This window comes from Charadrius vociferus, unplaced genomic scaffold, assembly GCF_000708025.1.
Source record: "Charadrius vociferus isolate BGI_N301 unplaced genomic scaffold, ASM70802v2 scaffold702, whole genome shotgun sequence".
Classification (NCBI taxonomy): Eukaryota; Metazoa; Chordata; class Aves; order Charadriiformes; family Charadriidae; genus Charadrius; species Charadrius vociferus.
The window spans coordinates 74,387-102,230 of record NW_009647433.1 but is presented as its reverse complement, the minus strand read 5'-3'; the positions used below and the strand labels follow the sequence as shown (position 1 = coordinate 102,230).

The following is a 27,844-nucleotide window of genomic DNA, read 5'->3' as shown; positions in this document are numbered from 1 at the left end:
AATTCACATCATACTAATTTAACTCCCTTAAGGGATTTCAGAATCCAAAGTCTAGGACTACAGAGTGTGTAAGATATAGGACATCTAAACAAACTGAATCAGAACTGCATCATGACTTCATGGACTACTGCTTTAACCTTGCAGTTCTTGATACGTGGCCTTTAAGTTAGAAGGCCACGTTAAAGCATTATTCCATAAAGTTCAGCAGATCTTTTCTGGATCTTTTTCCCTCTGAGGATAGGGGAAATGTATTCCCTTCTTGCCACAAGCTGACTCCGTAAACATTTCCCACTGTGCCCATCACACTAAGTAAAAACACGAGCACTTACTCAGTGTTGTCTTCTAGACTATCTAGTTTCTTTTCACCTCCCTTCTTCTGACTGTGCTTCCTTCCAAGACAGGTTTAAAGGATCACCTGACAGTTGAGACACAGCTGCCTGGATTTTCCAGCTCTTCCATCTATGATTTGGGCAGGTACTCTCTTCAGTCTGGGCTTTGGAGTTCCCACCTTTGTGGCGATAATGCTGACAGCAGAAGGGACTGAGATCCATACCATTACAAAACCGGTCATATGGCACAGAGCAGGATTTCCTTTGAGAAGAAAATGTTTTCTCCTATGTCTTTCCAAAGCTTTCATTCCACTATGTTCAGTTTCAATTTTCTGAGTGTGTATGGGGCACCTGTCTTCTCCAAAGAGGTGTCCCTGTATTAAGATTTAGTCTCACACTTACTTGTTAGCCATAATCATTAGTAGCAATGGGCCAGGGTCTCCAGAGGCTGATCAAGGCTAAACAGATTCCTACCAAACATTATTAGGTGGTTAAGACTTGACATTGCCAGAGTTTACCCACCTTTTTTTTTTTTTTTTTAAAGAATTTTTCAAGATTAACACATTTAACAACAACTATGGTACAGTCTAATAAAAGTTAAACCACTTTGATCCCTTTCTATCTGCTTCAAGGCTACAACCTATAGTAAGTTTTTATTGCAGAATGACCAAAAACTTCCTTCAAATATCACTGACTATAAACACTTCTGTTTATGGGAAGCAGGAATTCAGCTATGATACTGCAATTGCACTCCATATTATCTACACAGTGAGCAAAACTCTTTCTAAAGACGGTGCACCAGATTCACTAGTGACCAGATCAGAAGCACATGAACAGTAGCTATCTGTCCTTGACATGGCCATTGGTGAGACGGGTTCTGTTGTTCAGGGGCTCAGACCCATTCCTCTGGATATAACTGTTGCTTGTGACGTTGCTGAAATATGTGATCCCATTTTTCTCCTTTTCCCAGATCTTTTCTCTTTCTTCATCCTTGTCACTTTCTTCTGTGTCACTTCTCATGTCCTTTTCCATCTACAGAAAAATGTAAATGAGAAGCAATACAAACATAGAAGTCTGCACAAGAAGCAGTGCCACAGGCTGAACATTCAACTGCTACTTCAGCCACCTGCCTTTGGCACACAGTTCTGCTGTGTCCTTTCAGCTTTCACATCACCTTTGGAAACAGATTCTCTCCATCTCTTTGATTTCAGTCTCAGTGGAATCCCAGCTGTGACCCTGATAAACATTAGGAATGCCCAGGACTGAGGACAACCATGTAAGACTGAGAAGATCTACGTTGTTGCTTTGGGCATCAGCATGTCGAAAAAGAATCGGTGGAGGCAGTTATTCAAGCTCTTCTACACTTTCAAAAAGGGACAAGGAGATTGGATTTGTGCAATCCCAAGCACAACTCCAGGCTGGGTAGAGAATGGATTAAGAACAGCCTTGAGGAGAGTGACTGGGGGGTGTTGGTGGGTGAGAAGCTCAACATGAGCCAGCAACATGCACTGGCAGCCCAGAAAGCCATCTGCACCCTCGGCTGCATCCCCGGCAGTGTGGCCAGCAGGGTGAGGGAGGGGATTATGCCCCTTTGCTGCGCTCTGCTCTGGGGAGACCCCCCTGCAGTGCTGCCTCCAGCTCAGGGGGTCCCAACAGCAGAAGGACACGGAGCTGTTGGAGCGGGGCCAGAGGAGGCCCCGGAGATGCTGCGAGGGCTGCAGCCCCGCTGCTGGGAGGACAGGCTGGGAGAGTTGGGAGTGTTCAGCCTGGAGAAGAGAAGGCTCCAGGGAGACTTTATACTGGCCTTCCAGTATCTGAAAGGAGCCTACAAGAAAGCTGGAGAGGGACGTTTTACAAGGGCATGGAATGATGGGACGAGGGGTGATGGCTTCAAACTCAAAGAGGGGAGATTTAGATTGAATACTAGGGAAAATTTTTTCACTCTGAGGGTGGTGATCCCCTGGCCCAGGTTGCCCAGAGAAGCTGTGGCTGCCCCATCCCTGGAGGTGTTCAAGGCCAGGTTGGACGGGGCTTGGAGCAACCTGGGCTGGTGGGAGGTGTCTCTGCCCAGGGCAGGGGGGTGGAACTGGATGAGTTTTAAAGGGCCCTTCCAACTCTAACCATTCCATGATTCTATGATAGCTCCTGACCATACTTGGCCTGGGTGGCTGTAGGTTAAGCACACTGCTTCGGACAGTTGGAAAACATATGCTTTCAAACAAACCAACAGCTCAACACAAAGCCACTCAACTCTGATTACATTCATTTTTATGCTCAGGTTTTTCCTCTTGCTATTGACCGAGAGATCTGTAAGACACTTTTGTAAATATTTAATTCATTACCTTAGAAGGAAGACAAAGAAGAAACAATGTGATAAAATGATGGTTTAGAAAAAGCAGCCTAGCACTTACTGACTTCCCAGGCTGATTCTACGCTACAATAGAAGATACCAAAACTACAGACAAATTCATGGTGTCACACTCCTTGTTGGAAACAATGCTCTGAGGGAAAGCAGCAAAGCTCTTCCATGACCTGAGCTTTGGAAACTGCTCAGGGGCGTGTGAATTGCTGCATGGACACCTGTAGTCTCCATTTACCCTACCTGTTCTTCTAGGGATATCTCTTGGATCATATTAAGTCTGTTTGGTCTGATGCTCTTTCTAGAGATCACTACACCCAAATGCAGACAGGATTGGCAAGAACCTAAACTTGCACTGAATTCAAACTGCCTCCAAGGACAGTATGGGTAGGAGATGCTACCTTCTGTGAACAACACGGACCTCATGTCATTCTGGAACTGGCAGTTCAGGAACTGAACGGTTCAGATCAGTCTTCATCTGCAGCATAAGGACAAATCAATATTCCTAAGTTTATCCATTCATGGCCATAGTATGTGGCTGAGGCCTTAAACCTGGCAAGATTCACAAAAGAACTTATATAGCTCATGAATTACACTGATATATCTCAGGTTGCCTGTACGAGGGAATGAAACTGGTACTTCAGGATCTAGGCTGAGTTCTAACTACTGGGGATTAGGGGACATCATGCGAGAAGGTGGTGCAGATAATCCTGTAGCCAGAGAGGAAAACTGTGGTGATCAGAAAGGTCCATGAGAAGAATGTGAACTTCTGACTGGAGTGAGAATTTCGTGGCTCGCAAAAAGGGGAGAATGTCCTGTATTCTTGCCGATACTGCTCTGGGCTAGTAAATATCATAATTGAAACAGATCTGTTTAGGACGATTTTTCTTTGCTATTCACTGCTCAACATGGAAAGCTCTCAAATACAGTTTTGCATCAAATGTGGCAGATGATTTTTAGATAAAATAGGAAAAATTCTGGATATGCTTCAGTATTTTTCTCCCTGATCGTTCATTTCTTTCTAATAAGGCTATTTATTACCTCATAATTTTACAGTGCAATAACTGCAATGGTAATTCAGCCCACACTAGAATTAGGAAAACAACAAAAGGGCGTCTTCAGTTGTGTCTTCATTTTCTGCCCTGTGAAGTTTCTGTTTCCTAACTTGCAAGTAATTTGCTCTGTGCTACCTTAAGGGAAGGCACATAAAGAAAATGGGGACTATAGGGATGAAGATAAGCCTTTAAAGCTTGTTCTCAGTTCCCTTAAGACAGAATTCCCCAGTTGGATACTAACAAAATAACTCATCCTGGGCTATAAGGTCAACTCCCACAAGGCACTGACTTGTTAATTCTGGACTGTGTCCTTGTCATGTGGCCAATCTAATGCCATTAGGTCACGTCTTCAATTTTGGGAAGAATTTCATGCTGAGTAGCAGTTTGGTCTCACACCAAATACTGCAGGCTATGGTCAGAAAGAGTCGGATGCATTTCTCTTAAGTTTATACAGCTGCATCTCAGACATTCATCTCTGGTTGCTCTATCACTGATAGGGATGAACAGCACTACCTGAGTGCAATCTTGAATGTATTACGCTTTGGGCAGCTTGCCTGTTTACCTCTGCTGCTACAAAAAGAGTCCAGACAGCTAGTTTAGACAGAAATATCTACTCTGCAGATAACTACAGCACCGTAAGACAATCCATATGAAACATGTATTAATGATCTGGATGATGGAGCAGAGTGTACCCTAAGCAAGTTTGCTGAAGACACAAAACGGGGAGGAGTGGCTAATATCGAGAGGATTGGGCTGCCACCCAGAGGGACCCTGGCAAACTGGAGAACTGGGCTGACAGGAACCTTGTGAAGTTCACCAAGGCAAAGTGTGAAGTCCTGCACCTGGGGAGGAACAACCCCAGGCACCAGTACTTGCTGGGGGCTGGCCATCTTTTCTAAGAAAAACCTGGAGGTCGTGCAAGTTGGACATGAGCCAGCAATGTGCCCTTGCCCTTCCTGGCCTGCATTAGAGTGTTGCCAGCAGGTTGATGGAGGAGATCCTTCCCCCCCTACTCAGCACTGGTGAGGTCACACCTGGAGTGCTGTGTCCAGTTCTGGGTTCCCCAGTACAAGAGAGACATGGATACACGAGACAGTCCAACGAAGGGCCACAAAGATGATGAAGGGACTGGAGCATCTCCCATGGGGAAAGGCTGAGAGAGCTGGGACTGTTCAGCCTGGAGAAGGGATGGCTCATGGGCACCTTATCAATGTATGTAAATTGAGGGAGGGGGTAAACAATACAGAGCCAGGCTCTTCTCAGTAGTGCCCAGTCACAGGACAAGAGGCAACAGGCACAAACGGAAACACAGGAGGCTCTCTCTTAACATCAGGAAACATTTTTTTACTGAGAGGGTGACCAAGCACTGGCACAGGGTGCCCAGAGAAATTGTGCACCCTCTGTCCTTGGAGATATTCAAAAGCTGTCTGGACATGGTCCTGCACAACCTACTCTAGATTACCTTGCTTGAGCCAGGGAATATGGTACCTTCCAACCTCAGCCATTCTGTGGTTCTGTGATCTCAGTAACACTGTAATTAAAAATCCTGTACTATAAGGGAAGTGCTTTTGGATTGGCCTCACCAATCATGACAACTTTCACTGCCTTGATTTCTTAGTTTTGCTACAAATGTAAACTATACTGTACCAAGCATTGGGATCCTTACTCAGATGTCACTGGCTTTGTTCCTGGAATTCTCTCCTGGACTCCAATCCACATTTTTCTTGAATACAAGCATCAGAAGTGGACCCAATATTGTAGTGACTCATAAAAATTTTCCTTTTTTTTGGTCAACTTTCCCTAATGTTCCTTTCACCTCACTGTTAGGAATGTACCCGTATAATTTCACTAGGCCAAGAAGAAATCCATTTGAGATGAACCCCTGTGCTTCCAAGCTGTCTAGGTGGACCCTCCCTCCCCATGAGATGTACAGGGGACTACAAAGTGATCCATACCGTGCCCTGGAGAATGAACTTGTAGACCATGTGAATAATTAGGCAGGACCAGAAGACATGGAGCAGCTGCAGAATTATCAGGAGAGCATTCATGAAGTAGTATCCAAAGAAGGGTTGAAATATCTCCATGGAGTAATAGTAGGTGTTATAGAGCACTCTGCAAGAAAGAGGGAATTGCAGTGGAGGGAAAGTGTGTTGTTAGTAGGGCCGTAATTAAGCCCTGGAAAGCTCTAGTCACAGAGGAAGTTTCAGGTCAGTCACCTCCTTCTTATATATAACACATGTGAGCCAACTCTCAGCTCCCCACCAGAAATAAGCAGGGTAGAGCCACAGACCTCCTCTGCAGCATGCTTCAGGAATTTAAGACTACTCTGAACTCCAGGGCAGACCACCCTAGTTTACCCCAAGGCAGGTGCAACAGCCATGTGGCACTGTAGCCTATGCAAAGGGCAGGGACATATGCTCAAGAATTGAAAAGCAAAGGCTGTAGCAAAAGACTCAGCACCCAGCTGAATGGTCCTGTCTCTCAGAAGGCAGCTTTTCCATTTCTCTTGACTACAGCAGACTCACGTGTAGGGGAAAATGACCAGGCGGCTGATGAGGAAGACAGCTGAGAAGATCATAAAGAGGCTGTCACAAGTTTTTTTCCACTTCATGTAATTGAATATCTTAGTTGGCTGGAAGGAGAAAGAACAATAAAACAGCAGGCCAACACAGTGCATCTGCACATGCTCTGGGAGACTAACGAACCAGATACAATACAATCCGCATGCAGGTAACCATGCTTCTTCCTGGCTCTCTGCAGGGCACCCTCGGCTGGGTCAGGAGATCAGTACTGAGTCATCTGTGAAACACCATAACGCTTGGCCTGTACTTTGCTAGATCAAAACATACCCTTTGGCCAAAGAGCACCATTGCTAACTAGGCTTTCCCTGACACGTAAGTTGTGGAGCTCACCTCTAGGAAGCAATCAGAAGCATCATGAATAATCATCACCAGTGTCCCAATGCGGATGTAATTGGCACAGTACGAGAAACTGATCAGGAAGATGGTTGCAGCATGATGGACTATCTGCTCCTTGAAGTCCTGATGAGAAAGCGGACAGCAGAGAATAAAATACATAATGCACCTTCTGCCCTGGTTAAAGCATGCCTCCTGCAGGTAGCAATGAAATCTCTCTACCCAATGACTAAGAAACCTCTCACCGTAAGGGAGCATATAAATCATTTACCAAACACATCCTAGAAATGTAGGCAACCCAAGAGACCCAGGAATGAAGACTTTATGGTGTAAACTGAAGACCTCACAACAGAGGACACTCTCTCCCTCCACCAGTAATGGTCTGATGATGGTGCAAATCAGTAGACAGAATAAGAGCCAATGATTCAGTACAGACAAAGTCAACATAAAGCAAGTTTCCTTTCTGTCACAAAGCAGTGCCTGTATCCAACCCTGCTCTGTGCCCCAGTGCATGCCTACCTGTTTGCACAATCATCTCATACCCCAGGCTCGCTGGTGGAGACTCACAACCACCTTTTACTTAGAAGGGTATATCCACGGCCTCAATGGATGTGTATGCCTATGAAATCACGCAGCACCTGCTCTGCTGGGGTACTGGCACCTAGGAACACAAGCAGCTTAACTGGCAAAGAATCATCTCTTTTTCTGTCTCTATGGTAAGTGCAGCCTAGAAGAGTCCCAGAACAGCAATTTTTAAGTTCAGATTGAGACCTCCGCAGTAGTCTGCACCTTTATATGCCAGGGTTTATGTTCTCCACTTCCCAGAGGAGAGGGAAGCCAGTAACTGGGAATGGAAAATCCTGGGAATGAGCAAGGACAGAATCCCCCAAAACTTCAGACTAGCACTACACACATGGTCTTGAAGATCACTCTCCTGAGTGTTCAGCTTGGGTCCCGTTTATGCTTCATTCTTCCCTGAGGCTGCCACTCACCTTCCTCTTCACATCGAACGGCAGGGTGAAGACCAGTGACCAGTAGAAGGAGAGCTCCAGCAGGTAGTACCAGAACAGGGAGGGCTGAAGGGGCTGCGAGAGAGGGAGAGACAGCGAAATATCCATGAGGTAAATCAGAGCAAGGGCTGGATGTGAAGACACCTTCCTAGGCAAAAAAGTATCAGACGATCAAACCAACAAAACTGATTCTTGCAGCTTCAGAGGGAAATACTTCAGTTGAACATGGTTACTTACTAAATATCACCTGTGCTGAGGCAAATGCAAACAGTGGGGGAAATTCCACTTTGCTGCACCATGTGGAACATTTAGGGAACCACCGGGAAGATCCTGAGTATTTTTATGATTTCTTCAGCACTGTGCTGATTCCTGAGCAGTCAGTGTGGAGCTTTAAAAACTATGTAAACCGTTTCACCATGGTGAGATAGATAAGTAGTAGCTGAATAAACCACTCCCTTTTAGGCTTCAAGGAGACACTTCAGACACCTGGTACTCTATCACAGATTTTTCAGTTTAATCAAACTAAGGGGCAGAAAGTGTGAAGAGTGTGAAAGTGTGAAGTGTGAAGAGTAATCTGCATTGTTCTGGGTAATTTTTCTGTTGTTTTACATCTGGAAAACAAAAAGCTTAGACCCACTCAGCAGAGATAGGTGCTATTTAACAAGTAATTTTTTGCTGTTGTGGCACTATATGGCCTCCTTAAACCTGAACTTATTTGGTAAAAAAAAATAATTACTGACAAAAAGGGGTTTGCAACTACCATTTCCAAAGAATCATGGAGTATGCTGCTCCCAAATACCAATTTATTTGGGCGTTCTCTACCCAAAGTGTTGATTTATGGCCTTCATAGATTTTACTTTGTTCTCCTTCGTAGCACCAGTGATTGGCCACAACAGGAAGCACAGCTCGATGCACAGGTGCTACTGGGGTAGATATTAACATCTCCCAGGCTGGTAGGTGTTGTTCGCACTCTGGCAGTTATCCAAACAGGAGCTCTGGATCAGAAGGAATTTTTTTTCCCCAAATATAAAATTATTTGGGAGAATTGGTGTTTCTTTAGTCATTGTCTGTAGCACAGGACGTGATCTGTTTAGCAGCAATTATATTTAATACATTCTTTGTTCCTGCTAATACACAAGTTTGTCCTTGACCTTTCTTAAACTCTTTGCCAGCAGGACATTACTAGCTCTGGTTTTGGTCTTTTCTGTTTGTTACAGGTGTTGAAAAGTGTGTGTATTTGGTTTACGTGGCAAAGTTTCGGTAGTAGGGGAGTTGCAGGGGTGGCTTCTGTGAGAAGATGACAGAAGCTGCCCCATGTCTGACAGAGTCAGTTCCAGACAGCTCCATGACAGGCCTGCTGCTGGCTGAAGCTGAGCCCATCAGTGATGGTGGTAGTGCCTCTGTGATAATGTATTTAAGAAGGGGTAAAAACAGCTGCACAACAGCTGCTAGGAGAGATGAGTAAGAACATACGAGAGAAACAACGCTGCAGACCCCTAGGTAAGTGAAGAAGGAGGGGGAGAAGGCGCTCCAGGTGCTGGAGCAGCTGCTCCCCTGCAGCCCATGGTGAAGAACATGGTGATGCAGATTGTCTCCCTGCAGCACGTGCAGGTCCACGGTGGAGCAGATACCCACCTGCAGCCCGTGGAGGACACCTCACCAGAGCAGACTGCTGCGCCCAAAGGTGGCTGTGACCCTATGGAGAGCCTGTGCTGGAGCAGGCTCCTGGCAGGACCTGTGACCCCATGGAGAGGAGCCTACCATGGAGCAGGTCTTCCGGCAGGACCTGTGGCCCCGTGGGGGATGCACGCTGGAGAAGCGCACTCCTGAAGAACTGCATCCCGTGGAAGCGACCCATGGTGGAGAGATTTGTGGAGGACTGCCTCCCATGGGTCGGACCCCATGCTGGTGCAGGGGAAGAGCATGAGGAGGAAGGAGCAGCAGAGAAAATGTGTGATGAACTGACCGCAACGCCCGTTCCCCATCCCCCTGCGCCACTCAGGGGGAGGAGGCAGAGCAGTCAGGAGTGAAGTTGAACCCGGAACAAAGGGAGGGGTGGGGGGAAGGTGTTTTTAGATTTGTTCTTATTTCTCATTATCCTACTCCGATTTGATTGCAACAAATTAAATTAATTTCCCCAAGACAAGTGTGTTTTGCCTAAGATGGTAACTGGTAAATGATCTCCCTGTCCTGATCTCAACCCATGGCCTTTCGTCACATTTTCTTTCCCCTGTCCAGTTGAGGAACAGGGAGACTGAATGGCTTGGTGGGCACGTGGTAGCCAGCCAAGGTCAACCCACCACAGTGTGTGGTTATGATGGCTTGGATTGTTTTTGAAAAGACATGTACTGCAAATGTACAGAACAGGACTCAAGGACCTGAGCGATCCTTTTAGTCTTACATTCCTGTTCAAGCACCACCTGTTTGTATGGTTTCACTTTTACACTGAACTACAAATTTGCCCCTATAATTTCTGCCTTTGAGCAACAGAGAATTGTTCAGAGACTCCACTCGAAAGATACTACCTCATTCTTCATTCATTTGTTCCGTGGTGTTTCCTGTGGCTCACAGTGTTAAACTGCATTACATTTCCCTTTACGGGTTTGCAACCTCAATGGACAGTCACAGGGTCTTGCTCTAACTTTGACAGCCAGACCAAAAAGCCCTGGAACACAGGCAGTCTTCACTTTGTCTTGGTACTGGGATCAAGTTTGCTTCAGCCCCCTGTTCAATTAATAAAAAATTTTACTTCCTCCCCAGGAAAATCTAGTACTGTAAAATCCTGTGCATGGTAGCTCCCTGCATGCGAATACAGGAGATTACCCTGCTAGAAACACTTACCAGCTGCATTCATAGGACTGCCTTCCAAAGATGGAATCAGATTTTTCACTTTAATGAAATTTAGCTCTCTTTACTACATCTGCTCTGGCATCTACAGCAGTGTGATATAGCTGTTCTATAGCAGGAGCTATAGTCAATAGCAGTCTTCTGTAGAGAATTCAAAGCACATAAAAACATAAGGGGAAAGGCAGAGCAGCAATGGCTCCTGTGCTCACTGGGTGAAGCATCATTCTAAGTCTTTCAGCTTCTCAAGTTTACAGGAGTAGAAATAGCAAGGGAGGTAGCTGGACAAAAAAGTACCTGGCTTTTGGTTGCTATCTTTGCTCCTTGTGCTGATGAACAAGGAGCAGATTTTGTGCCTAGCTGGCAATTTTCGCTGAGGTTATTCTGGTCCGGGCTGATAAGAGGTGTATGCTTTCCAACCCACTGAACAGCTTCTTGCAGTGCTGCTATGAAAAACTCAGAATATACATTGTAAAACTGTAAGAGAGCACCCTCTGAACTTAATGGGAATGATGCTGTGTTGCTACTGGCCATACTGCCAGTTCCACTGGGAAACAAACTCCTTAGGGAGCACCGTGGGCATGATTCTTCAGTATAGCTGAAAGAACACAGCATTCAGAGCATGTCCTCTGCTCTACATACTCTGCACTGAAGTCTTTGCTGCTTCTCCTCAGGCATCGTGTCCTTCTCTAGCCTCAGTCTCCTCTACAAACTAAACAACCTTGGAGCATTCCCATTTTTCAGTTTCTTGGCTCACCTGGTCAGAACACTCACTTTTCCTTTATTTCTGCAGTCTCCTCCTGCTCTCCTGACTCATCCTCTGTTGTGTTTAGATTACACCAAGATACAAAGACGTTCTCCCTTGACGAGGATCTGGCTTTGAATTCTTAGGGCTCGTGACTCTGAATTTAATTCAGTGTCATCTCTTTTGTCACTAATATAGCGTGATTTTCAAAATATACTAAAAGAAAATACATGATTTATAACAGCAATTCTTCCTCTTGCATGACTCACCTGTTGTGGATATCCTGTCCAGCACTCTCTGTGGTCCCAAAGCCAAGGCTTCTGGAAAGAAAACGCAACATGAATGTGAGAATGCCAGAGGAATTTTTCTCTAATCAATCTTCTCTAATCAACTGTTTAACTCCTTTAGTTTGTTGCTACTACAGACTTTGTTGTGTTTTATTACAGGCAGAGCTGGTCGCACTGTCTGGAATTCAGTTGCCAAGATATCTCCACCACAAGAACTTGCAGTTGCTTGTGATATTGGCAACTTGTGGCTATTGCGTTGAAATTTCACATGCTGTTTAGCCCAGTTGCAAATAAAATAGCTCATGGAAGATTTCCACCAACTTGTTGCAGCCTTCTACAGGCTTGGGGTGGTGGTGGTTATGTTTTGAATATATTATGACATTATTACAACTATTCCATTAAGAATCTCTTTGGTTTGGACAACACCACTGGTAAGAAGGCCAAGAACATGTTTTTTCCTTTAACGGTGAGGATCATGCTGCAGTCTGTTAAGTAATCTGAAATCTCTGAAAAAATCCTTCTTTGTTCACAAAACCAGTAGTTCAGAATGTGGCAGCTTTGAAAATTTCATAGAAACATGGCAACTAAAGTCCCCAAAAGTTCTTCCTGCATGGAGCGTGACCTGACCCTTTGCTATGCCCAGATTTGCTCAGCACAAGCATGTCCTAGAGCATACAGTGATGGAACACATTCTATGCCACATCTGTAAGGGAAATTTTCTACAACAGTTGTACAAGGCTCTAGATATCAGAGCTAAGAGCAAGAAGGCAACATTTCTCGTTCTCTCACTGAGCACCTCCTGGTGCATGCGTGATATGGAAGGGAAGCAGGAAGCAGTGTTTTTTATTACGAGCAGTGGTAATTAGGAGCAGATACAGCCTCCTGCTGGCTGGGAGTGGGGTTGGGAATAGGATTTACAGCAAATACAGGTACAGAACCAGAAGAGATGTGTGATACAGAATCAGACAGGACAATGCAAAAACTGAAACAACTATGGCACACCATGTTACCTAAACTAGAAAGGAACCTCAGATCCCTGAATTCCATCATTCCTCTCCTCTCAGCAAATAAAGCCATTTTCTGGTGGCCTACTGTGAGATAGCTTTCTATTGCTACCTGCAATTTCACTGACTCATGGGGCAGATGTTTTTGCCATCGGTCTAAAGCCACTAATGCATGTTAAAATACTACTCAGATTACAAAGTCAACGTGCAAAAGCCAGGAAACGTCACATGCAGATATGTCCCGTCACATTAATTATTTATCCTTCTTTTTAACGTAGGCATTTTGGTACAACTTTAGATAACACAGTAATGTGCTATTTGCTATGGGATCTAGAGGTGATGTCTGTAGGACGGACGCCTCCTTTTTTTGGGTGAAAGTTGGAAGATGAGTACTGAATAAAGAAAAGACTTTCACGAAAAGTGAAGATCATCTTTCATTCCTAGAATAGTCAGGTAATACGCAGAAGAGCAGTATTTTGCCTCTTCTGCTGCCACAGGACTCTTGTACTATGCTAAGTAGTCATCCTTGGTATGGTCATCCATACCACACTCTCATAGCTGACCTCAAAGAATAGCCTTCTATTTTGATGTACAGCTCCACAAAACACTGCAGTTGAGATTTGGATACCTTCACTCCTCTGCTAGCTCATCCTGTAATCCTCATACTCCAAGGGTACCTTAAATTCTGACTTGAAAGTCAGTGTAAGTTCAAAAGTTCTTCCATTGTTACAGTAATGAGTAGTTACAAGCATAGTTTGTGCTTGCTGTCTTGGGATCTGCAGGTTTTCCCTTACTTAACCCCTCAGAAGGTGCCAGTGTAGAAGACTTTCGCAAAGCTCACCTAGGGAACTGGACTCAGCAAAAGAGCCAGGGGAACCTTTAAAACACAGCCAGAGGATGACTGGTGCCCCTAGTCCCAGCTTAGTGACCACAGCCCTGTGACTAGAGCAGATGCATGGCTTCTGTTACCTCTTCTGCCCGTTGAGTCAGTTCAATTTGTATCAAGAGAACTCATTATTTATGAAATGAGAGAAAAGGCAGAGGCATGAGCCTGAACCAATTATTAAATTGCAGTCCATGCTCCAAAGGAAGCATGAGTTTTTTACCTGAAACAGGTATTGGATACAATACCAACAAGCCCTGCAGCTTCCATCTCAGGTAAATGTTCCACCTACCCCACAGAAATGTACTTTTACACAATCCCTATTGTCTTCTGCTTTGCCAAAGAAGAAGAAACCTCTTGGTTTTGAGCTGGAGTTTTTAAAATAAGCATGTTCCAGTATGTTTGTGGTCTCATAAGTGTGCTGTGCAGAGGATACGCACTGACCTGGTGTGAAAACCTCTATAAGAAGGTCTGAAAGGACATGTTTGACAACAGAATCTGCCATTCTTGCAGGCACTGGCTAGGTAGAACAGCAGGTGGCACCACTTGTGTACTCACATCGTACAGGACAGCAAGTCCAGTGAAGAAAGAAATGAAATAAAATGCAAACCTCCAGCTGCAAACAAACAAAACAAAGTACATTAGAATCCCATTTATTAACCACCAAGCTGCAATTCTGTGTATCAATCACACTCATTCAAAAAATATACTATTAAGGCAAAGATATATACCAATGTTTAAAGTTTGCCCAGATCATAACAGGAGTGGCTCTTTGTATGTCACTAGTACATTCAACAGACTTCACAAAGAGCAACTCTTCTGCTTTAGAGATGGCCGAAAATACAATAATCCCATTGACTAAAATCACTGAGATAACAATCCCAAACCTTCCCAGCACTAGCAGATGCATGAGTAAAAGTCAAACAATGCCAATCTCTCTCCTAGGCTTTTGGAGATAAGGTATGCTAAATTCATTATCATGTAAAATAATTAATTACTGTCATGTTTGGCCTCAGTCAGCAGCTGGTAATGATTTACCCACATTAAACCGACACAGAAGGGCATATGAACTGTTTGCCAAGTTCAGTGGACAGAGGCAGGTCACACTGAATATACACACATATAGTAGGGAATGAGAGGAATTCCACTCCAACGGAATAAACAAGTTGTTAATAAACTAAACACAGGAAATCTTCAATGGAGTAAAACTGTCTAAACCAGTATTTTGATTTCCAAAAACCTCCATAACAAATCAGAAGTAACTACCTTTTGAGTGAGAGAGAGACTCCACCTGTCAATGAAAACCCCAGGAGCTCCAAGAGGGACATGAACTGTACAAAGCTACTGCATCACATCGGAGAGACATTCTTTCTACAGACTGCAAAGGGCGATAGTGGACAGGTGGAAGGACACCATCCTCAGTGAGCTGAGTCAGAAAAGTATTTACTGTTTACCATCTACTGTTACTATTTACTGCAAGTCAGCTGAGTGCAGGGAGAACTTAGATTTCATCTTGATGAAAGCAGATTAAGCGTGGTTGCTTTGTAACTCCTTGTCCATGGATTTTCTAAATATATCTAACTGCAACAATCTGGAATATTATAAATAAATAATACACATCCTTTTTTTTTTTCAATTAGAGTTTTTAGGCAGAGGTTTTGAATTAGAGGTTGAGTACTAAATGGAACGCAAGGTGATTAGCTCAAAGTTGATGCCTACCCTATGCTTACACACTTTTAGACAGATGAATAGCACTGCAGGTATTTAATGATTTCTTTCACCTGTGTGGCTTTCCTGGGAACCACTCATAAGCAAGCCACTTCAACCAAGCTCAGGAGAATACTCCTTTTCTGTGGAAAGTTTAGCCAGGACTAACATTCACGGAACTGGCTAATGTGAGATTTATTTTGTGCTTCCATAAGGAGGATTTCCACACAGCTGTTTCCAAGAAGAGTTTTGCTCTTTGGAAAACACAAGGTTTCACACAGGGCCCTTTTTCTGCCACTTTAAAAGGGTGCTGGTTCTTGACTTTCAGGACGCTGAAGTCACCTGACAGCAGAATACAGTCTAGCCTGCTGCCTGTGACTTTTAAAAGCAACAGATTGCAGAACAGTTGCAGAGAAGATGCAGCAGAAGGAATCAGCTGGCAGCGAAGCAATGTGAAGTCACAGGGAAGGCAAAGGTGTTTCAGACCAGAATACCAGTCTTACAAAGAGGCCCTATAAGGACTAAAGGTGAGATGGCAGTAAAAAGAGTCTGGGGAGTGAAACGAAAGGGGAAAAGCAAGAAATGTTTCAGTAACAGAGTAGCAGCAGAGAGTTGCAGAAGAACTAGGTGGGGCAGGGAAGACCCGAGATGCCCTGTGTAGGGGCGGAGGTCAGGCAGGGAGGCAGCGGAGCCGGGAAGCTGGGATGCTCTCTGAGCAGGAGTGGAGGGCAGGAGGGGAGGAAGTGAGCTGCCTGCAAAGCTCAGCCCTGGTGAAAGGCCCCTGCCACTCACAGCTTGTGCTCTCGCTCACCAGGCCTCGCAAAACTTCTTCGACAGGCTGGGTCGGTCTGTGTTCCTCCGGCATCGGAACCACCTCTCCACCTTCCTCACCGGCAGGTCACACTGTTTGGCTAAACTGATGAGCTCACCCTGGAAAATAGGTGAGGAAGCAAGGTTCAGATCCAGGTTCGAAGGTCAGAAAGGGCAATATGGGCATCTCGTCTGACCCACCACAGAGCCCAGCTGGAGGCTCCTGGCAAGCCCAAATCTGTTCAGGCGAAGGCATCTTTGAGAAAGCTGCCTTTTCTTAATGTAAAGACTTCAGATAATAGAAAATCTTTCCATTCCCCCTATGAGCAACTGGTTATCAATGCTAAATGTTGAAACTGTACACTTTTTACATGAACTTCTCCAGTTTCAACTCTCAAACTCTGTTCTCATCTCCTCACAGGAGTTTACTCTCAAATCACCTCCTCACCCTGTTTTCAGGGAGTAAGTCCCTGAACCTGTCACTCCAAGAAAGGTTTACTGCAGCTTAAATAATTTTTAAAGTTGTGCACCAAATCTTGTCATGCCTTTCAGCATTCTGATGCAGTACCAGCCAGTAACCTGACTGATGTCATGAGCAGAGGCAACACAACATTTTCCTACTGGGTATTCTCCTGTTGTGGTAAACCTGTTAGGGATAATTTTTCCATAGATTACATACAGAAATCCTGCAATTACCTTCCTTCTTGACCTTAGACTCTTAAGAGTTTGGCATGTGACATCAAAAAAGTTTGTCACATTTTATATTCCTTCTGGAAGTGCCACCGTGGATAGCCTTATTTTTCAAGTAAAGCAATAGTTTTTCATGGATTCCATTTACCTTAATGGTACCACGTGAGAGTTACATAGCCCGAGTATGTACAAAAGTATGTTCATTACCAATTTTCAGATATGCTTCTTTCCACTCTTACTTAGTGACTTCTGTTCTTGTGGTGGAGACAAACGGAGCCATTGATTTATAGTCTCCAATTGCTCCATAATGTGAAATTACTCCCAAGGAGAAGATCTGCTGAGAACAGCAAAACTTATCTTGTATTGGACAAGTAAAAGCTGACTTGTAAGCAGTTGTAAGTTGCTCATGGGAGAGAGAGAAAGCTGAAGACTGTCTGAGATGTAATGGGTGACCGCAAGAGAAGCAAGGCAGCAGCCAGCTGCACCATTCTTGCTCCATGTCACACTGTCAGGAGTCTCGTGGTGAGGATATCACAGATTCTCTGGGATAAAAGTGCCGGCTTCAGTGAAATGTGGGTGCAGGGAGAGCTGGGGGGAAAAGTTGCTTGCAAAGCTAGGCCTTGAGATAGATGTCTATGACAGGAATAGTTTTACTGAGAAATGCGCAGATTTCACAGACAGACAGGAAAGATTAAGGTCAGGGACCACCATGCTGGCAAGTGTTCCTGAGAACACTCCTTCACACTGGTGGGGAGAAAGGCTGGCTGTGCAACCCAAATGAATGCCTGCATTTTTATTTTAGCCTCCATTCTTTACTTTTAAGCTGGTACTGAATGTCCTGGGGCTCCACATGCCCCACTGCAGTATGAACCATGGACCAGGACTTTTTACCAGGGCATGTAGTGATAGGACGAGGGGGAATGGCTATAAACTGGAAGAGGGCAGGTTTAGATTAAACATTAGGAATAAGTTTTTCACTTTGAGGGTGGTAAGGCACTGGAACAGGTTGCCCAGAGAGGTTGTTGAGGCCCCATCCCTGGAGGAGTTCAAGGCAAGGCTAGACGTGGCCTTGGGCAACCTGGTCTAGTGGTAGGTGTCCCTGCCTATGGCAGGGGGGTTGGAACTCGATGATCTTCAAGGTCCTTTCCAACCTAAACCATTCTATGATTCTATGCTACAACAGCCTTGTCAAGGCAAGAACGTGTTTGTGCTTGGCCTACCCTTTGGGACTGGAACCCCAGCCCCCTGCTCATACATCCTTGGTAAGGGTTAATAGCTGTTACTTCAAAGCCAAGAAAACCTGCAAAAAGGAGCTGAAAGAAAATCTGAGTCTTTTCCCTACCACAGGGGTCACATCCAGGGACTTCACCGACACAACTGAATTCCAATACTGCCTGCCAATTCAAAATCCTGCTAATGCTTTTTCCCTCAGCAGCAGCCATTATAACTCTGAGTTATCGTGCCAAGTTCTTCAAGATCACTCTTTTTATCTCTCATGGGAAACTACCCACCATTTGTGTCTGCAGTTTTCTGATGCTCCTTACAATCTGTGATGACGGCCAAGACTTTAGTTGGCTTCCTGAAAGGTCAGTCTCAAACCCATGGATTGCACAGCAACAGAATGACCCACCCTAGAACTAGGAGCATCCAGCAATCCATGCCTGCTGAGCTGCAAGGACTAGCAACGTGGGAGTCAGTTCAAAGCAGCTGATGTGACATGGATTTGCTAATATATGTAAAGAAGCCATTACAGAATCACAGAATGGCTGGGGTTGGAGGGGACCTCTGGCCATCTGGAGGTCATCTGGTCCAACCCTCCTGCTCAAACAGAGCTACTTACATTAGCTCTACAGCTCGGGACCATGGCCAGACGGCTTTTGAGTATTCCCAAGGATAGCAACTCCACAACCTCTCTGGGCAACCTGTTCCAGTGCCTGGTCACCCTCACAGTAAGAAGATGTTTCCTGATGTTCAGACAGAGCCTCCTGTGTTTCAGTTTGTGCCATGTATAAGGCAAATGCAAAAGAGGGAACAGGACTCATCATTATTTCCTTTGGGAGAGCAGTGTCCTGTCCATAGAAGTTTGAGATTTAAATTTTTTGAATGCTACCTATACAAAGTTGCTACTCCCACATGTTCAGAAGCAGAATTGATAGCTGATGGCATTTGTGGCCAGCTGGTGTCAGGTGGCTTGTGCAACAGTGGTTCCTGCTGCTTTACTGAGTTTCCAAATATGAGTGGCATTACCAAACTTCAGATTCCAAATGTGATTTTATTTGGCTAAAGACACAAGGGCTAAATCTAGAGGAAAACAAAGAAAGAAAGGACTCACCTCTTCAGGGTTCTTGCAGCACGTACTGTAGAATGTTTCCAGCACGGGGTTGGGCTGAGCTTTTGGTCTCTGCTTGTCTCTCACACCAAGTTTACTACTGAGGGGCAGGGCTATGGCTCTGCAAAAGAAAAGATAAAGGTTCAGCCAAAAATAGAACAGTGATTTCTGACATTGCAGCACTGTTAAAACATAATGTAGTACATGACAGCTGCCTCCCACATTTTGAGTCTAAGCACAAGTATCATGTCAAACAAATGAGACAGATAAAGAAACTGAGAAGAAAAAACCCCAAACTCACCGCAGAAACAGTGGGACTTGTATTCTATTGTCCCGAGCCCTGTGCTATGATAACCAAAATTACACGAGGCTGGGAAATGCTTTATCCTGCTTTGTCAACTTCTGAATCCACTGTGCTTGGGCATCTGGGATTATGGCACAAAGCCCAGGCTTGCAGAGACAGCCATGATACCGATCATTGCTCTTCGGCTTGCTTGCAGCTTATGCAGAGTACCAGATGGACGATAAGGCCTAAATGTTGTTCACTGCTCAATCTAGAACAATGAACATACATGGCATCCACTTGAACTACGGACTTGGCTCAGGATCAAGACTGAGGCTCTATCAGATGTGGGGTATTAACACAGAAGAAATGTCCTGCTGATACAGGAGGCCACTTTGTCTTTACTGGAGTAACTTACCTGTTTTTCCTAATGCAAGTCAAACATCGATTGCAAAGTACGGACAAAGTAACTAGAAACCTAGTCACGAGGAATGGATGCATATGCTAGCTGTGCATCTTCAGTCCTTCACAGTGAAACAATGCAAATAACAAAATCTGCATAAATAGAATAACGTTACCTAGATGTAACAAAACTGGGCATAAATTGCCATGCTCAACAATTCAACTCCTCCACTACAAACACTCTTCTCTCCCTCGGCAATAGGAAACAGATTCTTCGGCGGTGTTAAGTGAGGTCCTGCACAGACACTGCACAAACAGGAAACTTGGCAAATCAATGTTTTAAAAAAAGGGACCAAATTAACTGCATTCTCCTTGAATTTCTGGAGAATTATTTGTTCCTTATGAATCACTACCTTTTACACATTGCCACTGGCATGCAGTTAGTCTCATTAGAAAAAAGATCTGAGAAGCAATTTTCAGCACTGTTACTGAACACTGAAGATGCAAAATCTCTGGAAAACCTTATCTCTGCATTTTGGAGTAGACGTTTTCTGCTTAATGTGGCAGCACCTTCCCTGAACAGTTACTGGGTTACCAACTGTAATTGGTGTTGAGAGTGGTCACAAGCCGACAAACACCACGCAGAGGAAGCAAGCGCTGAGACCCAGTCCTGCTCTGCCCGGTCACTCTTCATGCTATTCAGGCAGGTCCTCTGATCAGTTATCCCTAACGATTCAGACACGGAACATGATTTCTTTTTTCTTCTTTTTTTCACTTTGCAGCAAAAAAAGCTGTGGAAGCTACTTCACCATGTAGGTGTTTAGAGATGTTCTACTTAAAAATAATATGAGATATATTTATGACTGTGATTATATGGTGTGGTTGCCTGTGGTCTCTTCTAGCCCTTCAGCCATAAGCATTTGTGCTTAGGGACTATTCTAGATCAAGCATCCTTCCAGAAGGGTCTTTTGGAAGTTTTCTTTTCAAGAACACATTTATTAATTTAATTATCAGGTATCAAAAGCAATTTTATAAACAGACCACCTACCTAAGCAACGTTTTAACTTCCATTACGTTAAGGCATAAAACACAGAATGGTAACACATTTTGCTCACTCGTGGAACAGCTAATTTCCAGCCTTCCATTGCACAGCCAGCCCTGGATATCAGCTGTTCATCATCTCTGAGAAATTGGCATACTGGCTACAGGAACATTCAAAGGCATACCAAGACCACTGAAAAAGATTCTACCAGGAGAGAAGAGCCAGGGGTAAGTGTGCTTGCTAGCTACCTTCCTACAAGACACATAGCTTCTGTGATAATAATGTCTAAGCGTTGATTAGTTTCAGTGAAATTCAGCAGCACCCTGGCATTGCTGCACTGGTACACTGCTCGATGGCAGAGGAATATAGCCATCATTGGGAATTTTGGTTTTTAGCTCTGATTGCTCTTAAATGTTTCAATTATACCTTATGATACAATCCAAGGGGTTAACACTGACATTGGACCAGCAGGTCCTGTGCTAAGAACACTGATGCAGTATTTCAATGATACCCGTAATTATACCGGAACTGAGAAAACATTTACCTTAAGCTCTGCACTAGGTCATGTTCTTACATTAAGTGGTTCCTTGAAGTGTGTCTAATCTTTCTTTTTCAAAGGTAAGTCATTTGACACAAGCTCCTCTGAAGAGGAAGATGTAATCATGTTCTGTTGTTGAAGAAGAACCTTACTGCAGCTTCTTATCAGTTCACATTGGGAACTGAAAGGTCTGAAAATTTCCAGACATATTAAAAGAAAAGAGAATGTTTCTGCCAGGTGTCAAGGCAGCTTGCCAACAAGTTTTTTATTGAAAAACTATTTGAATTATCCTCACTGATTTCTTAATTTTGTTTATCCCTGTCTTCTCTCTCTTTCCTGTTGGTTTGTTAAGGTTATGGCATAAAATCGTACTATAACAGAAACAAGCCAGTTGCAGCTGATGAAGACAGAGTGTAATTAACCAGAGTTACAGCTACTTTGTTGTTGAGGTTTTGAGTTTAACCATGAATTACAGGACGAATCCTACTTTTATGAACATCACTGGGAAACCAAGCCCTGAAATTCTTCCTAAGGGATGTTTGTACATGTTGGATGTATGCTCTGACTCAGTTTTCAGTTCAATCTTGTTTCAAACACAACCCTAAGAGAACGATGCTTGTACTGATTTCAACATCACAGATTCATCATCTCAGTTGCAAGGATGGTCTCATCATGGCAGTTTATCATCTCTCCGGAAGACAGAAGAAAAAAGTCTGAGGACCAAACCGTACCACTCTCTGCAGCTAGGTAAGGCAAGACACAGTCAGTGAGACAATTCTCATCTCAAGCCTTCTTCTCCATCAGTGAGCTTCTCTCCCTTCATGGTTTACATGGAAAAGTTCATTTTATTCAGTAATCACAAAGAAACAAACTGTCTGGTGCGAAACCTGCTGAAGTTGAAACAACATGGATTAATTATGAAGGAGCATAAATTGATGCTCCCCCACCTTGCAAAAGTGGGCTACACACCTTCTGCAGAAGCTTTCAAAGTTAGCGTAAGATGCAAGAAATAATTTAACTTTGGGGGGGGTGTGTGTGGAGTTTTCTTTCTCCCACAAATGTTTTTGAATTTGTAAGGGTGCCACTTTGCAAATATCTTTTAGTACTAAGAAATGCAGAACCACTGACAGCAGCAACCAGAACTTTATTCTTTGAATTGCACAATCTCTTTTAGCCTCATGCTTTCCTTTGGCAGAGTCTGTGCTCCTGGAATAGTCGCTACCTTCTCTTGCTTACAGGACAATGCTTCACATTGCAGTTAAACTGACTGTTCTGTTTGAGTCAAGATCTGAAGTCACTATAGTGCTACTGTCCAAACGGAGTCAAATCAGTTCACATTTTTCAATTAAATACTACAATGTGTCCCACATCTTTGCACAAAAAACCTGCTTACAGGACTTAACAGGAAGCTGTTTTCAGATCCTTCCTGATTATTGATCAACCAAAGCCTCTGTGCAAAATGAATTTCAGAAAGACACATTTCAAAATAAAATACTTGAAAAGGGTGTCCTCTTCTATCTTTCTTCTGGTTCTGAGTTCAAGTATCTGTTCCCTGCAGATCAGCGCTATGCCTCTCTTTTAATGTACAACACAGGGCTCATGTACTGTTGCAATCCTCCTAAGAAGTGACCTCCTCTTTCTGACTAAAACCCTCCTCTAGTGCAATTTGGGAACTATTTGGATTCAAATTCACTGATGTTGGCTTTCAGTTCCCCAACATCCAAAAATCACTGGTCAAGTCCAAAATCAGATTATAAAATTGGATGTAAACTCTGTTTTTCAACTTTCTGCTTTACTCTCCCTCAAAGCAGTTCAGTTTTCACATTTTCCTAACCATAGAAGCAAGAAACACTTTGCAATAGAAGCTGTGATTCCTTCATAACTGTAGCACTTCAGGAATTTGATTTTAATGGGTCAAGGGTCTAGGGTCTAGGACTACAAGAGAAGCTGACATCCCTGCTTGCAGGAATATGTCAAGGGAAAAGTTCTGCTAAGGTATACAGGTGCTTACAATCAGGCCACAAGTTATGGGTGCAGGACATATCTTCTACTCGCAAGCACAATCTGGAAACACCAAAGGAAGGGGAGAGGTTCCCAGCTTCTAGGTCCTCACTTTTGTCAGCACATCATGACCGACCTCCCCCAGCACCTGCTTCAGTATCATGGCAAAGGCTAGGAACACTGCAGTGGTAACGAGATTTCTGCTCTCCAGCACTGAATGCCCCATTTTCCCACCTTCCCCAGAACAAACTGGCTCACAGAATTGCTTCACCGAAGTGTGAGCTGTTTCTTCTCCCCCAGGGCTGCACCCACAACCTCCTCAGCTCTCCCAGGCCCCACCCAGCTACTGCATGTCCTCTTCCCACAGCCACCACTTAATCCACAGAATAACTGGTTGTTAAAATTATGTCACTGTCTCAGGTTTTCCCAATTCGGCCAGCAGGTGCCAAGGAGAGGAAAATCCATGCTTGAGGAAGCGGGGTCTTTCCCAGGTTTAATCTCCAAACCAAGAAGATGGAACCATCGGCCAAGCACGGTGGCTGGTACAGTTCCTCAATGAAGGATTGCACAAAATCCTGTGGGCTTCTGAAATGCCAGAGGAGGCACCAGCAGGAACACAGAGTGTAGCTAGAGAAAAAAACGCTTTGCACCCGATGCACAGTTGCAAGTAAGAGGGGAGGGTAGCATAAATTGCCAGAGGCCAAGCTAAAGCAACCAAACCCAAACTTGTATACTAGTGCCCTACACCCATGTTGACCCACAGATCAGATGTACAAAGCTACAACATCAAGGCCATCTACATCTTTCAGTCTGTAATTCTCAAACTTTGTGCAAATTGTTTTAAACATGGCTAGTGCCACTGTACACACAGGGTAATGGAGCAACAGAAGACTTGATTCATACCTCCCATTCACCAGGGGAAGCTTTCTTCTCCAGATGAACTAAATGTGAAACAGTGATGATTGAGAATGAGAAATGTCATAAACGACTGCCAAGAGTTAGGACAAACAAGAATACAGCTCAGAACACTGGCTTGTAATTTGCATAGGTAAGATAGCGGTATGATTACAGGATTCCTGGACCTGTAAAATGGGCTTGTGATATTATCTTTTTTTTTAAGGGTGTGACAAGAAGCTTTTATTTAATGAAGTTTGTGAATCAAAACAGCTTTAAAATTAATGAGTAAGACAAGGTCTGTGGAAACTCTCCCAGCTGAGGCAGCAGTTGGATGGGAAAGAAAAAAATCTTTTTACCTGGCCATCACCATCTTAAAGCAGATAGGTAAGATATTTAGATTGAATAGGTGTGGTGTGGCAGGAGGAACGGGAATAAAGGGACAGAAGCACAGAAGCAATGCTGAAAGGGACGTCTGGAGATCATCCAGCCCTCCTCTACTGCTCAAGCAGGCTCAGCTGCAGCGAGCTGTGTCCCGCTGGTTTCGAGTATTTCCACAGATGGAGCCTCCATTTTCCCTCTGGGGAACCTGTTCCAATGTTTGACCACCCTCACAGTAAAAACGTGTTTTCTTATGTGCAGGTGGAGTGCCATGTGCTTCCATTTGTGCTTACTGCCTCTTGTCCTGTCACTGGGGACCACCGAGAAGAGTTTGGCTCCTTCTTCTTCCTGTTCATATCTTGTACTGCGGAGCAGGGAACTGAAGGGTCTGAGTCAATGCAGGACGTGGGGGCTAATTCTAGCTTCACATTGCAAAGGGGTCCAGGTCACCGGCTGACAATGCCTGCCTGAAGGAGTACTGTATCCTGCCATGTCTTGCAGATCAGCAAGGAAGAAATGTGAGTCACTCGTGTTTTAATGGTTACCTACAACACCTTGGTTCCCACATCAGTAGAGGTAACCCAGACACCCTTGTCCCCAGGAAAGTGCAGGATAAAATCCATGGAATTCATGGAATGCACACTAAATATACTGTTTACAAAGAAGAGATTTGGATTCCAATTTTGTACCATCATAAAATGGTTATTTAAAGAACCATTCATGCATTTGTGTTTACATAAAAATACTGGCTATATGTTTTTTTTTATTAAAAGCATTCTCACACCAGAGCTCTGAATCATTTCAACTTCTATAAACTTTTCCAAGCTGTCCTTGGATCAGCAAATCTGGAGAAGAAACATGTTTCTAGCCTACAGACATCTGCTTCCATTTTCTTGTGCAGCCACTTTTTAAAAAAAGATGTCGAAAACATTTTAATTATCTTTTTTTCCTCTTTCTAAGCTTAAAACCGTTGCAGATTTGACTAAACTATTTCAAAAAGACAACCTCTTTGACCAGCAACCAGGAATAGGGATTTTTCAATCCAGTGAAAACCACTTTGAAGAGTATTCAAAATCATGAAAGGGGACTTACTCTGCAGTCTTGACAATGGCTGACACTATGATAAATCTCAGTTATCCACCAGCAAATCGTGTTGTATTGCAGACCACACGAACTATTGCCTAAACTGCATAAAGCGACAGCACCAGCTCAAGACCTTTACGAAACTCAGAGTTGATGAAACCTGCAGGATTTCTAGCTATGCCTTTGCCACAACCCCCAAATTCTCTGTTCTGAAGTCAAATGCAAAACACTCAAATAGCTCTGGCCAGAAAGAAGCAGCTACAAATGGCAGTCCCAAGGAAATGACACTCCTGCACCCAGAGCAGTGGTCAGTGACGTGCACATGTTTGTGTGGCCATGCAGTGATGATTCTGAGGTCAGATCACTCAGCCCAATCTAATGCATCTGATGCAGGCTTGTCTGTCGGGTGCGACACCCCAGATCCCCTTTGCCCAAGATAAAGGAGACTTAACTGTATTTGGGTAGTCCGAACATGATTTCCACTCCATTTGACCCAGAAACAGCAAGAGAATAAAAACCAGTGTGCTGGCCTTCTAAAACACAAGCATAAACCTCATCTAGGGCCTACCTGTTGTAAGTGTAGGAAGTCACATTGCTTATAATTAGACCTTAAGGGTAGGTTTTGTGTTCTAGATTCAACACACTTCTTCAGCCAGTACACAGAGCTGGGAAGAGAAAGCTGAAAAACGCACCTCAGCAAACTTTATGACATGGAGTTTCTATGGACCTCTTCAGTCATATGCTGGCACAGACAATAAAGCCAGCTTTTGGAACAAAACTACCAGTATTATCCCTATAAGACCCCAAACAGTTCTAAATAACTTACCTTTCAAAGGCACATCGAATGACAACCAAGATTAGAGCAAAAGGGATACTGAGCAGGAGATCACGAGGCTGAGGGTAATGGATATCTTCAGACTCTTGCATGTCCTCCCAGGTGATTCCTGGGGGCAACCAGAACTCATGCTGCCATAGCCACTCATTCAGAGAGCGTGCCATCCTGGAAAGAGGAGAGAGACCAGAATAAACTGAGTACAGCCTCACACACAGTAAACCTGTCAGCACAAGCCAGTGAAGCAGAGGAAGGATTACACCCTCGCTGAGGCTGCACCTGGCTGTGAAAGCAGAAGAGGTGTGGAAAGCATAAGTGCCCAAGGAACTGATAACCCACTCACAGATTTTTATCGGGTGGTCAGTGACTGCTGACTCCTAGAACAGAACAAAAAAAAAATGGCTAAAATGGAGATAAGTGCCTCAGAATTCAACAGAACATTGACGTCATTCTCAGCAAGACGTAGTCTTAAGTTTAATACTGCAGCTTCTCAGGTTTATAGGTTCCCTTCTATAGAACCAACAGCTTGGTATCCTCAGGATGTGGCAAGTCTGCTCCAGGACTGGCTGCCAGTTGTCCTTTTATATGTACATATCCTTATTTTTTAGTCTTTGATCTTTTGTATTTATTTGTTTCTATTTACACATTGCAATTCCACTGTGTGCATGTGTGCATATGTATGCACTATAATTAATATTATTCTGAGACTTCACCTTAAAAAAAAGAAAGGAAAAAAGATCTATCTTCTGCTTTAAATGATTAAGGAAAGTACTTCCATGTAAGAATTTTTGTGCTAAGTGGTAAGCTGGATTCTTAATGTAATTGTAAAGACCATGCCTGAAGGTGGGATTTACATACATGACCAGAGAATTCAGAAGCATAAAAGACAGCGGCATGGGTGTAAAAAAGCATTCAACAGGAAAATACTGTTGCTAGATAATTCTACCTGATACACAAATACGACCTGCACTGCCCTCCAATACAGGCTGCTCATTCTAGCTGGTAATAACAAATGCCCCAAATACAGGCTCTGAACACAAGTCAGACAGACTCTGTGCAGTCACAGGAGGTGGAAAGGGGAAGCATGTGAATGAGATGCCCATTGAGATCATCTGAACAGCACATGGGAAATGCCATCTTATAAAACCATGGCAAAAAGCATATAATTTATGTGTCTGATCTGAGTATCATAAAGTATTTCACCCGGTGGAGGCCCAAACCCTGGCCCATTTTCTGCAAGGAGAACTGCCTAACAACTCAAAAATTAATCATAGGTATGATTTTGAAGATATCTTTAATTCAGAAGTAGTTTCTTTGTTAGTTAAACTGAAGATCTGCCTTATTTCAGAATTTTGCAGTCTGAGGGTTATCATCAGAATCATAACATCTTTTCTTGATTTGGACTTTATTATTCATCTCAG

At 43.9% G+C, this 27,844-nt stretch overlaps 1 protein-coding gene across 1 annotated transcript; it reads right to left on the bottom strand.

Moving 5' to 3' along the window:
* Nucleotides 1–1,019: 1,019 nt before the first annotated feature.
* Nucleotides 1,020–26,590, bottom strand: LOC104282486 (ceramide synthase 4-like). Its single transcript, XM_009880578.1, has 10 exons — nt 26,418–26,590; nt 18,971–19,088; nt 15,950–16,068; nt 13,990–14,047; nt 11,527–11,577; nt 7,651–7,743; nt 6,656–6,784; nt 6,269–6,375; nt 5,699–5,855; nt 1,020–1,361 (listed from the first exon to the last, which is right to left on the bottom strand). Exons 1-10 carry the CDS (start codon nt 26,588–26,590, stop codon nt 1,170–1,172), a joined length of 1,197 nt encoding a protein of 398 aa, XP_009878880.1. The 3' UTR covers nt 1,020–1,169.
* Between the last annotated feature and the right edge of the window lie 1,254 nt (nt 26,591–27,844).